At 38.2% G+C, this 17,818-nt stretch overlaps 1 protein-coding gene across 1 annotated transcript in view; it reads left to right on the top strand.

The window, feature by feature from the left end:
• The first annotated feature begins 4,975 nt into the window (after positions 1-4,975).
• FAM21 (Family with sequence similarity 21) overlaps positions 4,976-17,818 on the top strand; it is a 28,955-nt gene continuing 16,112 nt past the window's right edge. Inside the window, exons 1-7 of the mRNA XM_071586868.1 lie at positions 4,976-5,026; positions 5,610-5,735; positions 9,392-9,771; positions 10,526-10,829; positions 12,680-12,886; positions 13,540-13,687; positions 15,500-15,676. Of these exons, the coding sequence (XP_071442969.1) occupies positions 5,024-5,026; positions 5,610-5,735; positions 9,392-9,771; positions 10,526-10,829; positions 12,680-12,886; positions 13,540-13,687; positions 15,500-15,676 (1,345 nt within the window). The 5' untranslated portion in view covers positions 4,976-5,023. The remainder of the gene's footprint in view (positions 5,027-5,609; positions 5,736-9,391; positions 9,772-10,525; positions 10,830-12,679; positions 12,887-13,539; positions 13,688-15,499; positions 15,677-17,818) is intronic.

Below are 17,818 nucleotides of genomic sequence, written 5' to 3'. Positions count from 1 at the left end.
AGAGGTACGAGTCATGCCATTGCAGTAATAAGATTATTAATCGAGAGGAATATAGAATACAACCAGGAGGTATTTGCCTGTTTTGTAGATTTCGAAAAAGTGTTTGACAGAGTGAATTGGGAAAAACTAATGAGTATATTGCAGAAAATAGGAATAGATTGGAGGGAAATGAGGCTAATCCGCAACCTGTACATGTCTCAGACTGCTCGGGTGCGGGTGGGGAACGGGGAGTCCGGATGGGCAGTGTTAGGAAGGGGTGTAAGGCAGGGTTGCCCATTATCACCGTTGCTGTTAAACCTGTATGCAGAGGAAATGATCAAAGAGGCATGGGAAGAACTCGAGGTAGGAATGAAAGTGGGCGGGGAATTCGTAAAATCAGTTAGGTTTGCTGATGACCAAGCCTTAGTTTGTCAGTCAGCCAAGGGGCTGCAAGCATTGCTGAGTGAATTGGAAATTCAGTGCGACAGGTATGGGATGAAAATCAATATTAATATAACAAAGGTTATGCGATTTTCTAGAAAGAAAAAGGCTAAGCTAAACATTAAAATAGGAGGGTAAAAACTAGAGCAGGTAGAACAGTTTACGTATCTCGGTAGTGTTTTAGACCAGCACAGTCAAAGTAGTAGGGACGTAAGGAGAAGAAATGTGCTAGGCAAAGAAGCTTTCACAAGGAGGAGGGAGTTGATGACAGGGACTTTGAGTAAGGATGTTAAGTAAAGACTCGTAAAAACTTTGATATGGAGCGTAGCTATGTACGGTGCGGAAACGTGGTCATTGAAGCAGGAGGATAGGCGTAGATTGGAGGGTTTTGAAATGTGGGTGTGGAGAAGAATGGAGAAGGTGAAATGGACAGAGAAGAAAACAAATGAGGAAGTACTTGGCATGGTGGGCGAAGAGAGTGGTTTGTTGGGAGAAATCCTTTGGAGGCAGGAAAAGTGGATGAAGGGGGTATTGACAGACAGTGGGATGTTGAAGACTGTAATTGAGGGGAGAATGTTGAACAAACGAAGAAAGGGAAGGAACAGGATAGGGATGTTGGACGGGATGAAGGGAGGAAGAAAGTACTCAGAGCTGAAGAGGGACCTGGTGTAGAGTAGGATGATGGATTTTGTGTTTTGTTAGGAGTAATAAAATGTTCGTTTGGTATTTATTTATTTTTATTTATTTATTTATTTGCCATAGGATCTGGGTACATTTACGGTCCAAGATATATGGTATGTCAAAGATCTTAACATAAAATACAATACATTGTTACATATTCAGAAACTCATCAATAGTGTAGAATAAGTGTAGCATGAAAAAGCCCCTCACTTTGAATTTAAAGGTGGACATTTTTTCTATGCTCTTGATAACCAGAGGAAGGTTATTATACAATAAGAGTCCCATGTTATGGGGGGAAAAGTAGACTTGCAAATTCTGATGAAGTTCACATGTAGATGACTGCAGGTCCTGGTATAATGATTGTGAATGCTATTGTTAGTGGTATATAATGAGATATGGCATTTAGCATAAACAATAGCACTTAGCATATACACACAGGGAAGAGGGAGAATACCAAGTTTTTTGAAAAGGGGGCGACATGGAGCTCTGAGGGGTGCATTGCACATTAGTCTTAGTATCCTCTTGGATTTTAAATACAACATGAGCACAGGGTAATGGGCCTCAAAAAAGAATACTAAAAATTACGTGGGCGTAAAACTCACCATAATAGATAGACATAAGAACTTCATTATTTACAGTTTGCCTGATAGAACGTACCAAATAGCACGCTGAACAGAGTTTTCGGCGTAAACTAGAAATATGGCTATCCCAATTTAGTCTACTCTCCAGGGTAACACCCAGGAAGGAGGCATTATCACTCCTAGGAATAATCATATTGTCAAAATACACTGAAATATCTGTCAGAGGCTTATTTTTATTTACAAAGTATACTAAATTTGTTTTTTCCTTATTAATATGAAGAAAATTACGATAACACCACTCTTGCAAAAGGTGGATAGTATTGTTAGCACTTGATACCAGGCCGTTGATTGAAGAGGCAGACACTAAGACATTTGTGTCGTCGGCATACAGTATGGGAGGTGTATTAGGTACAGAATTAAGCATCCTTGGGAGGTCATTTATGTATATGAGAAAAAACACTGGGCCAAGAACAGATCCCTGGGGAACCCCGCAGGATATTGTTTTTGCAGGCGATACATGAGATATTCCATCTTTCGTAACACTTACACTCTGTTGTTTAGAATAGATTTAATCCAATTATATGGAGTACCTCTTATGCCAGATTCTTGAAGTTTCAGCAATAACATATGGTGATTGACACAATCAAAGGCCTTGGAGAAATCAAATAATAAAACAAGAGATTCCAGTTTATTGTCTAGGTCAGACAAGATTTTGTTTATACAATGGTAGGTAGCAGAGGTAGTGGACATGGATTTTCTAAATCCATGCTGGTAGGTTGATAACAGTTTGTGCGATTCCAGGTATGATATTAATTGAGAATAAAACACTAATTCAAAAATTTTACCGAATTGATTGAGTATAGAAATTGGACGATAAAAACTCATGTGCTGTTTATTTCCTTTACCTTTATAAAGGGGGATGACTTTGGTGCTTTTAAGGGATGATGGAAACTGACCATGGTAGTTATGTCCATCCAAAAACCTACCTTAACCGGTAGTTTAGCCCAAAAAAAAAAATATATATATGTATATATATATATATGTATATGTATATATATATATATATGTATATGTATGTATATGTATATGTATATGTATATGTATATGTATATGTATATGTATATGTATATGTATATGTATATGTATATGTATATGTATATGTATATGTATATGTATATGTATATGTATATGTATATGTATATGTATATGTATATGTATATGTATATGTATATGTATATGTATATGTATATGTATATGTATATGTATATGTATATATATATATATATATATATATATATATATATATATATATATATATATATATATATATATATATATATATATATATATATATATATATATATATATATATATATATATGTATATATACACATATACGAGGGTCATCCGGAAAGTAGTACCCGTTCGTGAAATAAAAAGACAAAAGTAAATATTAACAAACATAAAAAATTTTATTTGAAAGAGGATACTTTAAACTACTTCTCAACATAATCTCCAAGCAAATTAAGGCATTTGTCATAACGTGTGACAAGTTTCTGTATTCCTGCTGCATAGTCCTTCGCCGCCAGCTCATTGAGATACGCGAGGGACCCATCTTGCACAAATTTTTGCATAATGCAGATGGTGTTTAACAATTTCATGAACAATTGTTCGAGAAACATTGGGAAAATGCTCACAGATGTCATCAATTGTGACGCGCCGATCGTTCCTCACGAATTCGTCAACTGAGCTCACCAGTTGGTCTGTAATGACAGACGGTCTCTCCGAACGCTCATCGTCGTGTGTGTTCCCCCTCCCCATGTTGAAGTTGCGACACCACCGCCGAACAGACGACTCGTCCATTACATTGTCTCCATACACCTCCTTTAATTGGCGATGAATATCACATGGGCGAACGTTTCTTGCATTGAGGAATTTAATCACTGCCCTCACTTCACAACTGGCGGCGTTCTCAATTTTTTTAAACATTGTAAACAATCACAGAAACAACACAGGCAATGCTAGCGTCACGCAACTTGGCTCAGAGAAGGCAGACAAGCCACTGAAGCTATCTGACCTCGTCCAGCGGCTACTCGCGTCGTCAGCACTTCAAGCGGCACGAACGGGTACTACTTTCCGGATGACCCTCGTATATATACACATATATATATATATGTATATATATACACATATATATACATATATATATATATATATACATATATATATATATATATATACATATATATATATACATATATATACATACATATATACTATATATATATATATATATATATATATATATATATATATATATATATATATATATATATATATATATATATATATATATATATATATATATATATATATATATAACGATTGGATTGTATGGAAAAACTCACACGAGCGACATAATAATGGGCTAACACAATAAAAAGGAAGAGGGCCTCTGAGACGGCCGAAAGCTCGAACAATTTACCGTGTGAGTGTCCTTTTAAATGTTGCTATTCTATTCTATTTGTGTTATATTGTGACAGCCCATTATTATATGTATATATATTATATTATATATGTATGTGTATATATATATATATATACACACACACACATTCTTCCATAACTCATACATACTTACATATTGATTCACATGGATGCAGATATAAAGAAAAGGGATAGGACCACATATAGTATTCAAGACGAATACAGAAATGGTGTGGTGGATAGAATCGAGCAGATCACAAGGGTACACACACACTCATAGATTTTACGTGACCCCACGGATGAGGATAATAAATCAAAAAAAGGTACAAGGTAAGAGAGGGGGTACATATGTGTTCTGAAATTTTCGGTGACAAACAACTTTTTCAGCGGACAGAACTGACCCAGCTGAACCATGCATACCTCAATCTAAATATCCGCATATATAAAGCATACGCATTTTCATACATATATACACACACCTTGAACACAGTACATAAAAACAGAGAACATGAAAAAAGAAACTGACAAGAGCACTGATTAAAAATTGTCGGTATTATATCTAGGGTATATGAAAATGAAGTATAGAATATTCCTATACACACTATCTTATCCTATATACTTTTAGCAAAATAAGTCATTATTTTGCGATTTCGTTTTACATAACAGGAATGCTTCAATTTGCCGCATCCTGACATTTTAAGCGCCAGCATTAAATATCGCGCCTAATGTTGACCGCGCAGCCGCTTATAAAACTTTCAATTTCGTTGCTTCACGTACAAATGAAGGCATTGAAGCGCTGCATAAATTAAGGACAATATCGCTGGTACCTGTGGGGAACATGTTAATATCTGAAAATGGTAAGATCTTTATATATTTACTGGAATACATGGTTTTAATGCATTGGAAAAGCATTTCAAAGCCCTCGGAGTGAATGCGATAGCCTTAATTTGTATTAAGGATAGGCTGCTGCAGTTGTATCGTCGTTTGAACTTTTTCCTTAGAACTAGAAAATTTGATGTTCTTATGTGCTACATTCGTATCATGGGCACTAGTGATTGCTTATTTTTAAATTATTTAATTTTTTCCGGGTTCATGAATAATATTTTGTTAAGCGTGTACGCATTTATTTGATGGGTAACAAGATTAGGTAGTACTCATTCAGCTGCAGTAAACCAAAATATTTATAAAATTTTCTGTCTCTGCCCTTGGATGTGCCTATATTTTAAGGTCCTTTCAGACAAATTATTTGTAAATTTGGTGCTTTCTTTGGAAATTTGTTTACGTAACGTGGCATGTTGGTTAAAATTTAACTCAATTGTCATTATAAACTTATTACTTATCGTATATTCTTATCGCCTTTTATCTGTTGTCATTCTTGTATACAAAAAACAATGGGTGTATTATGAGGTATTTTCAAAGCATCTTGTATTCATTAATTAGGATGACAGCAATATTCAGAAGGTTTGGGAGAGACCATGGAGTACCGAAGAGATGCGTGCGCACTGTTCCAACTGGAACTTAGCAGGGGATGCTGGCCTGTTAAAGCATTTGCAAGAATTTTCCCAGGTAATTATTGATTTAACCCTCAAGTGGAAAATTTGTGTCAGTTCGTAGCAACATCAATATGAAACGGTTATTTTAAAATAGTTTCCTTGTTTCAGAGTTTTTATAATTGGTTTTCAAAAATAACCTCATTCAACCGTACTAGGGATTGGTTTTGTAACCTCAATATCTGTGGCAGATGTCCTGTTAAAAAAATATCACAGATGCGAAACGTTGTGTGGAAATATCCGTGTATTTTCCTTTTTGTATTCCTTGATTAAGGATCCGTTAATATGTGATATTTTTTGCTATCCATTGACACACTTTTGATTATCTTTCTAACCGACGCCATCGTTTTGACATAATACCAGATTGTTGTATTTTAACATAATTGTAACAGTAGAATTAAATGACACTAGGTGAAATGGTATACTATCATATCTCACCGCATTTTATTCCCCTATGTAATCATTTGCCCTCTTCTCCCTCAATTCGGTGATTGCAAGTGCTACCTTTGTTGCATGCAAAATGAAACGTATGGTCTTATAAGTATTCCATCTCATTGCCGAGCGTTAAGCAATGGAGTATTTCCAGTGAGTTGCAAATGGTTGGTCGACCTCAATATTTATGGAGGTTATGTTCGAAATAAGCAAGTGTACCCAATGAATGGTGGTGGACAATTCGTAGTCTACTTGGAGGACATAGGAAGGGTTAGATGCCCTAAAAGTCCCTCAAAAGCTAGTGAAGGGGCCATAACTTTGTAGGTGGCTGTTGCCAAACAATAGGTCGCCAATTACCCGGAGTATTAGGTAGCAGCCCTCCTCCTTTATTTGAGTGAAGGAAAAACCTCATTGGTTGGTACAGCAGCACTCGTCTCACTGCAGGCGTGGTAATGATTACTGTTAATGGCTGCCTCACTGCGCTGTGGAAAACAATACGAAACCACTGCATTACCATCCTAAGGAGCAGCAGCTTACCAGATTTATCTTTTGCTTTTGTTGAATTAAATAGCAGACATGATGGAAATCTCTTTAGGTAAATTATTTCACTGTAAACTTTTACGTAATTACAATTCACATCAGGGCTATTGGAACATGCTAAGTACAACCAACTAGTCCCCCATTCTGATCTCTGCACAAAAGGCAGAGATGGTGCGGAGAACGATGGGGTCAGACAACTTAGTTGTATAAGAGAAATGAAATGGTCCAAAGGAGGACACTTCTTATTGTGGCAGTGACAGGGTCTTGCCAGCGGGCTGCATTGTGCTGGAGTTGGCCTGACGGAATATCACGGAAGTGTTGCAATGAGAATGGAGAGATTCCTAAAATATGAAGAAAGAAAAATCATGGTGAAGATAACAGAGGGTCCAGTGGATGCCATAGCGGTACAAGTTAACATGCCGACAAGAGCTGATACCATGATGACAAAGTGGAGGTGATGCATGGTGATATCGCCAAAGTAACCAACAATGTAAAGGGAGCGGAAACACGTAATTATGCCTGGGAGACTTAAAAGCATTGGAAGAGGATTCAAAATTGGGTAAACATTCAATTTACTATGTATCAAATTGACTATATGCTTGTGAAGCAGAGATTTAGGAATCAAATCAAGGACTGCAAAAGCTACCCCTGGGGCAGGTATCCACAGCAATCACAATTTAGCACTGGTGAAGTGCTATTTGAAAAGAAGTTGTAAAAGATAATTAAGATTCAGTGGGAGTAAGGAAAGGAAAGAGAACTGAGCCGAGTATGGATTCATAATGGAAATCGGTGAAGGAAACAGGAAAATGTAGAGACATGAGTGATTTAAAAAATATGGCTGGAAATGAAGCCTGGAATTTTATTAGCCATGTAGAAAACTATGGATGGAAGGGAAGCATTGATACCTGAAAAAGTAATGGGCCTAATAAAAGGCAGATAAAAAGTGCCAAAGTTTAAGGACTGTGAAAGGGCACACATACTACATAAAGGTGGGATATTAAATTGGCAGAAAATTCAGACCTTGTGTGAAGAGGTGCAATGTGTGACCTCATCCAAGGAAAAGTTGAATCAGCGAGGAGAATTCTGTGGGACATCATTTCCAGGAATGCAGAGCAAATAACCATGCCGTGGGACATTTCAATTACATAATAAAAAGTACTGTATTTTATGACATATCATCTGTATACATGTATCCATTTTTAATTAAACATGGTATTCCATCATATCACATCTGAAACGTCTCTTTTTATTTGTATTCATTTAATAGAAAGGAATCTTAAAAATATGATTAGTGTTATCATGTGATTAGTAGAACTTCTGAATTTGGTGATATCAGAAAACTTGAAAGAGAGCTATAAATAAAATGCTAAAGTTATTTATTCTAAGAAAGCATGCATATCTCAATATTTATAAAATGTTGGCCATACTAAATGATGTGTGCGTAGTCAGTGTGTGGTGGCAATGAGTTTCCCATCGCAAAGTAACGGTATGATTTTTCATCTCATGCTGCATTCAGGCTCCTGTTGAGTTCCATCACTGCTTATCAAAATATCATTGGTAAACTTTTTGGTTATTCTTTTCCATAACTTAGCAGCATCACAAAATGTATTTTAAATAGTTTTCATTGTTCGGACTTTGTTGGCCCATAAGTTATCCCATTTAAAAAAATAAATTCATTCTTTGGCACCGGGAGGACTTTGTGGTGAGCCTTGAGGTTACTTTCGCTGTCAGTGGAAGTCTTTCATCTTCACTGGCAACAATGGCCTCAGGAGCACTGAGCATTTTAATTTTGTTGCCCGTTTTTGCCTTTTGTTAAGTTCATCTATAGTTTCTCAAAGATCCCTTCAGGAGTGCTGTTTGCAGAGTGTTGCAATTTTGCATGTTCCATGAAGGACATTAGTCCCATTTAATACTATGAGAATATTGTACGAATTTGGTTTTGTTTTACATTTTTCTAATTTGAAAAATAAATGCTTATTGCAGTAATGTGAGCTTGTCATTTACTGTCATGACACACCATAGCTGGGAACTTGAATAAAAAGCCTGAAAACCTCCAGAAGATGGGTAATTTTTTTTAGGTTTCCCTCCAATAAACGAAACATTATGCATTTCATCATGCTCTCTATAACTGTTTTGACAAGGCACTAAATACTTGCTACACATAAAACTCGGTGAGAAAAAATAATGCAGAGGCATTGTGGACACTGGAATGTTTTGGTAGCAATGGAGGCAGATGTTAAATCTAACCGAATAAGTGTTAAGCTTTACTTTCCTTGACAACTACCATGGAAAGTAATTCAGGAGCATTGGTAATAGTGAGTGATGAAAGCAAGTTAAAACCCCGACATCGATGAGAAATCATAAATCGTGAGAACCTTAGTAAAGCCACAATGTTTACAATAGATTTACGTAAATTATGTGAAATGTCATGACTGAATAACTGGAAATGTAGTGTATTATGTTAGCTCTCATTTATTTAACTATGTGTATAAATCATTAGTTTTGAGATGTTCCCTCTGCCAAGTCATATTTCCATTGTTTGCAGATTAATTATTTCATGTGGGTGTTGGATTGTTATCTTAAATTTAGGACTTCATCTATGTACCATAGGTATATTTTTCTAAATATGGTTAGTTTATTTGAACTTGTCATGCCCCTGCCATGTTATTTTTGCAATCCAAATGCTTTTCTTTTTATTAGAATCTCATGCAGAAAACTCACACAGCGGAAGTTGCATTGGACTCCCTGCTGGAAGACATGAGGAACACGTCTGTGGATGTCCAGAATGCCACCAATGCTCTCCTGATGCTCTCGAATAACCAGTTTGTGGAGAACCGAGTGTATGATGATTGCGAGGATGAGAAGGAAGAAGAGGTGGGGTCGAAGGGCGATGGAGGCAAGGGTGCATTGGCGGGAGCGTGTGTGGTGGGTGGGGAGGCTGCCTTGGTTGCCAAGGCCGCTGAAGCTATACTGCTCGGGATGTCTGTCATTGACACCAAATTTGATTGTGTGGAAGTTCCGGCCAGTGACAGTGAAGGGGAGGAGGACGCCCAGGATGCTTCGCGTGACAGTAGGAAGAGGTTGGTCTCTCAACAGTTAAAAGTGAAGTGTTTAATAGTTATACCTACATACTCTTCTCTCGTTCTTGTTTGTGTGTTGCATTCATTGAAAAATTATCTGTGCTTTATTGGAATTAAGCTTGAATAAAGTTATGAGAACCTTCTCCACTTATTCATACAATGTCACAAGTTTTTTTTTACATTTGATATTGATTTTGATCCTGTGGCTGAAGGTTTTGACAATGTTTAATGTGGTAGAGTACCATTTTAGAGTCTTAGTTTGGTTTTTCTCCTCCACAATCATTTAATTGAAGCATAATGATTTGCCATGTATTTCGCATTGGAGTTACTTAAATTCCAATTCGTGTATATTCCTGAATTCACTAATTTTTTTGAGTATGTCACCTTAGGCATTGAAGCAGCTTCGAACTATTACTTTTGTTAAGTTTCACAATTGCAAGTGGTATATATCTATACATACTATACTTCTCAAATTCATGATCATTTTGTTGTTTTTTGGGTAAAAATAACCAATTATTTCCCCTTAAATTTTTAATGGAAGTAAATGCGTGATTATTTTTACCCAATGTTCACAATATCCACCGATCGACAGCCAAACCTTTTGATGTTATTCTTCATTATCCTCAGCCGACATAAAAAATGACAATTTATTTTTATTGCATTTGGTTTCTGTGTAGAAAATGGAAATCTCCAATTTATGCATGTCAATTTTTGTGAAGGTATTCCAGCAGCATATGTTGTCTTTTTGAATCAGCTTTGCTGTGGTGCTGGAGCCAAGGAACCCATATGCCCTGCAGCCCCTTCCCCATCTCATTGGCTCCAAGGAGTTCATGGAAGACGACCGGGTGGGGCTCGGGGGAGATGAAGATGAAGATGAGGAGGATGATGAAGAGGAGGACGAAGAGGATGCTCACTTGTCCATAGGCCAGGATCTGGTGGCTCAAGGCCTCAATGACAGCGGCTCATCACTCACTGGGGACATGGGCGATGAAGGGCTCTTCGATGAAGATGAAGTTGAAGATCAAAAGGGCCCAAAGGCCTCAGGGAATCGGGCATGGGTGAGCACTTGACATTGCATTATTCCACCTTTCCCTGTAGGTATAAAAAAAAACCATAAACACAGTAATCAACCCGAAGGTCGGTTTGGTAGGTGATAGTCGAGTTCACCCAGTATTAAGTCCGATGGCACCTGTAATTCACACATCAGGGTAGGGGGACCAATTCCTTTCCCTGTGCCGGTTATGGTTTCCCAGGTTACCCGAAAAATCACATAGCTTGGGTGGAGCTGCAGGTGCGCAGAGGCTTGCCCAGGAATCAAACCCAGGACCCTACGGTCGGCAGTCCAATGCTCTACCCCCTGGACTAATGCGACATTTGGAGTGTGATTTGATGGAGAAAGTCCTTAGTGCTATAGGAATTAGGAGAAGCGTAGCAACAGAGATGAAAACTCTTGCAAATTTGACCATAAAATAGTATTAAGTGGAAAACTTTTTTGTAGTTTTTTAGGGAAGGCGACCGACTTCCGAGGTCATTTGTACCATTAGCGATGGATTGGAAAGGAGGAAGGATGAAGAGAAACCCAGCATTGGCATTAGCATACTCTAAACAAAAGGTGCCAAGGGGTCTGCAGTTGATCAACCCATCCGATAGACAGTGTGCTTACTCAAAGTGCTCTCCACAAAGCACCTCAAGTAGGGAAACCACTGGGAAATATCCCCAGGATTCAAACCCGGCTCTAGGAGGGAGCAACTGAGGGGCTGTCGTCATCGGGATCACTTTCATTACCAACTCTTGTTTCTGAAGAGCCAGAGAGAATATTATCCGCAAACTTTTCGCTGTCTTCATCGCATGCAAATAGCATGCCCACAGCATCCTCTTTGCCGAGCCCTCATTTTCTATTTATGGCAGAAAGGCACGCATTCAGTCCTCAAGATGAGGGTGGGAGAGTGAAATTGGACACCCACTGCTCAAGATGAGCAATGTGAGCCTATAGCTTCAAGTTTAGGGAAATGAGAATTTCCAGAATTCTAGGGAATGCATGGGCCACTCTGTGGTAAGTGATGACCTTAAACAAGGAAGGCTTGCACCAGGGGGCATAGTGTGGGGGACTATAGACTCTGTGACTCCAAGGAAATGAGATTCTCATCTCGAGAAAGTGGGGGAAAAGTAGGACTAACTATTGGACAGGGAATAGAATCATGCTTCTTCCAAAGGAAAGGAGAGAGGGTGTGGAAAAGGGAGAAAGAGAAATTTCATCCACAGTAATGAAAATAATGAAAACTTCGTTGCAATTTTCCACAGTTAAAACTTTATTGCCGACCATGGTTTCGATACACTGTATCATCTTCAGCTGAAGATGATACAGTGTATCGAAACCATGGTCGGCAATAAAGTTTTAACTGTGGAAAATTGCAACGAAGTTTTCATTATGTCTCGATTCCACAATATCACGCCTGACTCTTCACTTTTCGTTCATCCACAGTGTACCACAGGCAGGGCAAATAGACACATTCACTGCAGCGTACCGTGCAATGGTACTATGTACGTTTACAGCAGCAAAAGGGATAATTTATTCATTCAGCAAGGATTGACTACAATTTTGTCAGGTCACAATTCATTTATCATAGCATGAGTTTCACATAAATAAATTAGAAGACTATACTATTATAAATTGAATAACACTTTATAACACTGAATAACTTTTATAGATAAGTTGTTCATAGAGAATAGAGATGAAGAGTAGTAATAGCAAAAATAGATTCAAAAATCTGTTAAAGAATATTCATAGCTAAGTAAATGAATATTGATTTTCTAATGTTTCCTGGTCAATATTTGTTTATTAATGGTAGAGGTTGATAAATATACTGTGGGAGTATTGACATATATTATCCCTTGCTTGACATTGTAGGAATCTTCCTCCAGCAATGATTCTGATGACTTGGTTGTTGAAAACAATGCCATAAGGAAGAAGCTGAAAAAGAGCACGGTATCTCCTGACGATGAAGGCCCCTTTGGACATGATGGGGTTGATATCTTTGGAGGGAAGGAGACATCGTCAGGAGATGAGTTCCCGCCATTGGCCCACACCAACGAAGAACCTCCTGCAATGCCACCCGTATGTAATCATGCCCATATTGTGCCATGAATGGTCATAAAAAACACATTGAGATAAAGTTTAAAGAGCACACAGTGTGTGACCTCCTGTGTTAGGGAAACTTTTGGTTGTTATTTTATAAAAAAGTATTGAAAAATCTGATATTTCCATGAAATTTTGGCATTAACCAAAATGCACAAAAGCACCTCAGTAAACCCATTAAATGTGAGGCAATTGTTAGAATCAGGTGCTTTTTTTCTTTTGAGGACAGAGGCCGTGCTGTCACTGCAGAGAGAATGATCTCTTTCAGAATCTTCATTTGCAGCTAAAAGTCTTGGTAGACTGAATGAGAGCATGTAATAATTAGTTGCAAATAGATAGGGAGGGATATTTGAAGCAGTGGATAATATTTTGAATGTAATGGAAACTCAGTAGCCCCTTTCAGGATGATCAGTTCTACTCATATTACATTTATAAATCCTTAAAGGGCACTTGCATTCCTCTTCACGATTCTGTTTAGCTTTTGTTTTCAATCTATTCTCATGTACTCACAATTGCTTCTATCCATCCTAAATGTATGCCACCAGTAAATATGTCAGCAATTAATACTCATTATGATAGATGCAATCATCAGATTTTACAAAAGAGAAACCATATGAAGGGTTATTTTACAGAGGAAGTCTTACAAGGAGGACTTGGACAATGAGGTAGCCACTAAACCTGTAGCAGTGAATCGCAAAAAAAGTGATGAACCGGCAAAGAAGAAAACAAATAATATCACAAGTAATGCAACCGGACCCAAAACTCACAGTATTCCCTCTGGTAAGTTAATAAATTTTTTTAATTCAAAAACATGTAATGTGCTAAATGCTAATTGCATTAGAACAATAACAAAGGAAAACAAATGATATTGATAAAAACTTAACAGATAACAAAAAGCAACACCGCATAAAAAATGAAGTTTAGTTTATGTAAATGAAGGGGATGAAATGAGTAGTAGGGAAGAGGAGGAGGTCGGAAGAGAATTAAGAGGAGGGAGAAAGAGCACGGCAGGACTGGACTGGGTCAGGGAGGCATTCCGTTATTGCATTAGAGGTCAATGTATGGGTAAATGTTGATGAGCCTTTTGTGGTTGAGAGACGAGGGATGGCACAATGAAAGAGGTAATTGAATCGTTTCATGTGCCAAGGTGCTCGAAGGGAGGGAAAGAAGTTCAGATGACTGATTACCATTGATGAGTTTATGAAAAACTTTATATCATTCATGGCATGGCTATCAGTAATGGAGGAAATGGCAGAGGAAGACTTGATACAAACTAGGGAGAAGTGTAAATGACAGTGGCGAATGATGGAGAGAAAGAAATTCATGGGGCGCTCAAGTAGTCCGAGAGCAGTGGTTCAAATTTGGGAAAAGTATTCGACGACAGGAGAAAAGCCACTCACGTCTAAATATTTGCTGAGATGTTTCCAGTGAGAACTCACCATCAGAAACAGGATCATTGAGGCAAGTTTCCATGAAGGAAATCATTGTATAGAATGTGAACAAGCTAAAAACAAAGGGGGGTTATTAGAACAAGTACTAGGCAAATGTGATGAAAATTTCCAAGAGAAATATTATCTTTCGTTGGTTAGGCCTCATTTAGAATGCCGCTGGTATTATGGTATCCTCACAAAGTTGGATTAATTGCCTAATTGGTTGTGTGCAGCACAGAGCAACTAGGTTGGAATCACTCAAGGAGCAAAGGTCAAATTACAGGTTAAATCTCTTGCATAAATTGGAAGGACGTCTCTTAAGTAGTGATGTTAAAAATGTATTATTACTCCCATCATACAACAGTAGGCGAGATCATGTCAATAAAATTAGAGAGATCAAGTGTAGAACAGATAGGTTTAAGTTGTCATTTTTTCCACCAACGAGAAGGGATCAGAATAACATTGTCCGACTGCGGTAAAGTAAAAATATTCCGGTCGAAATTAGTCCGGTGTGTATTCATCCCCTGCCACACACCCTAGTGGTGGCTTGAAGGGTATTTAAAAAATACAAAAATATAGTTGCACAGTTCATCTAGGAAAGATTCAACAGCAATGAGATTGATTTTAGGCCTAGGATGTTATGATAATATAGATGTAAACATTTTTGGATATGGATCATTATGGAAAGAAAGTGGCATTTGCGTTGCTGGAATGCACAATCATCAGCATAGGAACACCAAAACTCCACAAATAGGCTGGATGGGTCGGGCAAGGGAGAACAGGAGATAGGTTGCCTTTTGCCGACCGGATAACTGGCTCCAGATATAGAACTATTGTACCATTTCTATATTAAGGGTTATATTTTTCTGTCCTTGAAATCTTGATTCCACAAATCCAGCTTGACTGCGATCAATTTAAGTTTGTTGAGAAACATTTAAGGTGACTAGAGATTAAAAATTGCAAATATTTGAAATAATTCCCAACTCTTTATGTTGTTGGTCAGCAAGTTGGTGTTATAAATTTCTAAATATTGGTTGACTAAGCTTTCACTTGCATTGCTGCGACTCTTGCAGTGATTTTGATTTTTTAAATGCTATTAAATTATTAATTCATGGTGCGATGTGGTTTTGATCTTCTGCTTCTGTTCATCTCTCATTCTCAGATAACCTTTTTGGACCACCAAAAGATGAATGGAAAGATGATGAAGATGGAGACTCCATATTTACTGCCACAGATGGCATTTTTTCTGGTGGTCGTGGTTTGTTTGACGACTTAGATGATCCATTTGCAACCACGGATAGACGTGATGCAAAACAATATCAGCCATCTCATTTACCAGGTATGATTTTATGTCAATTGAAGGAGTGGACCAAAGACATTTTTTAAGGTAATCTACCGGTTAAGGTAGGTTTTTGGATGGACACAACTACCAAACAAACATTTTATTACTCCTAACAAAACACAAAATCCATCATCCTACTCTATATCAGGTCCCGCTTCATCTCTGAGTACTTTCTTCCTCCCCTCATCCCGTCCAACATCCCTATCCTGTTCCTTCCCTTTCCTCTTTTGCCCAACATTCTACCCTCTATCACAGTCTTCAACATCCCACTGCCAGTCAACACCCCCTTCATTCACTTCTCCTGCCTCCATAGGATTTCTCCCAACAAACCCCTCTCTTCGCCCACCATACCAAGTACTTCCTCATTTGTTTTCTTCTCTGTCCATTTCACCTTCTCCATTCTTCTCCACACCCACATTTCAAAACCCTCCAATCTACGCCTATCCTCCTGCTTCAATGACCACGTTTCCGCACCGTACATAGCTACGCTCCATATCAAAGTTTTTACGAGTCTTTACTTAACATCCTTACTCAAAGTCCCTGTCATCAACTCCCTCCTCCTTGTGAAAGCTTCTTTGCCTAGCACATTTCTTCTCCTTACGTCCCTACTACTTTGACTGTGCTGGTCTAAAACACTACCGAGATACGTAAACTGTTCTACCTGCTCTAGTTTTTACCCTCCTATTTTAATGTTTAGCTTAGCCTTTTTCTTTCTAGAAAATCGCATAACCTTTGTTATATTAATATTGATTTTCATCCCATACCTGTCGCACTGAATTTCCAATTCACTCAGCAATGCTTGCAGCCCCTTGGCTGACTGACAAACTAAGGCTTGGTCATCAGCAAACCTAACTGATTTTACGAATTCCCCGCCCACTTTCATTCCTACCTCGAGTTCTTCCCATGCCTCTTTGATCATTTCCTCTGCATACAGGTTGAACAGCAACAGTGATAATGGGCAACCCTGCCTTACACCTCTTCCTAACACTGCCCATCCAGACTCCCCGTTCCCCACCTGCACCCGAGCAGTCTGAGACATGTACAGGTTGCGGATTAGCCTCCTTTCCCTCCAATCTATTCCTATTTTCTGCAATATGCTTATTAGTTTTTCCCAATTCACTCTGTCAAACACTTTTTCGAAATCTACGAAACGGGCAAATACCTCCTGGTTGTATTCTATATTCCTCTCGATTAATAATCTTATTACTGAAATGGCATCACGCGTGCCTCTCCCCTTCCTAAACAAAAACTGATCATCCCCTAAGTAACCATTTGCCCTACCCTCTATCCTTTTGTTTATGATCCTGAGAACAACTTTAGCTGCGTGGGATATCAAACTTATCGTCCTGTAGTCCTCACATGATATAGCCTTTACCTTTTTCGGAATAGGAACTAAAACTGATCTCACAAAGTCTTCCGGCCAGATTCCCTCCTCATAAATACTACGAATCACCCCATATAGCCTCTTCCTCCCACATTTTCCTAAGCATTTTAAAAGTTCCGCGGGAATGCTATCCATCCCCACGGCCTTATTTAGTTTCATCTCCCTTAATGCCCTTTCTATCTCTTTGTCTAGTATGCCTGGGCCTAAGCTGTCTTCCTCTACGTCATATTCTTTTTCAATGTCTAACTTTGTGGGTCTAAGTTCTTTAGTATACAGTTGTTCTATATACTCCTTCCATCTCTCTTGGATCTTTCCTGCGTCAACTATTACCTTACCCGCCTTATCTCTAACTGCTATTGTTGATCTCCCTTTCTTACTTCCCGATAACGATTTAACTTTGCTGTACAGCGCACCGATTTCTCCCTTCCTCTGCAGACTTTCCATATCCTCGCACTGCGTCTTCCACCATGCTTCTTTTGCTTTATTTGTTGCCCTCCTCAATTTATTGTTCAATTCTTTGTACTTCATTTTGCCTAACTCTGTATTTATATTCTTCCATTTTCGCCGCTCATCCATCTTTGTAATCATCTCATCCGTGATCCATGGTTTCCTAGTCCTATTAGCGTTAACGGTTCCAATAGTGTCTTTTGCGGCTTTAGACAACCCTTTTTTGATCATTTCCCATTTTTCTTCGATAGTACTTAGCTCTTTACCATCCTCCATGATTTCCTCAACTGCCTTTTGTATTTCTTCTT

Source organism: Hetaerina americana, unplaced genomic scaffold, assembly GCF_022747635.1.
Source record: "Hetaerina americana unplaced genomic scaffold, ioHetAmer1.1.p SCAF_27, whole genome shotgun sequence".
Taxonomy (NCBI): Eukaryota; Metazoa; Arthropoda; class Insecta; order Odonata; family Calopterygidae; genus Hetaerina; species Hetaerina americana.
Note: the sequence above shows the minus strand (reverse complement) of the source record. Positions and strands in the feature narration are given on the sequence as shown.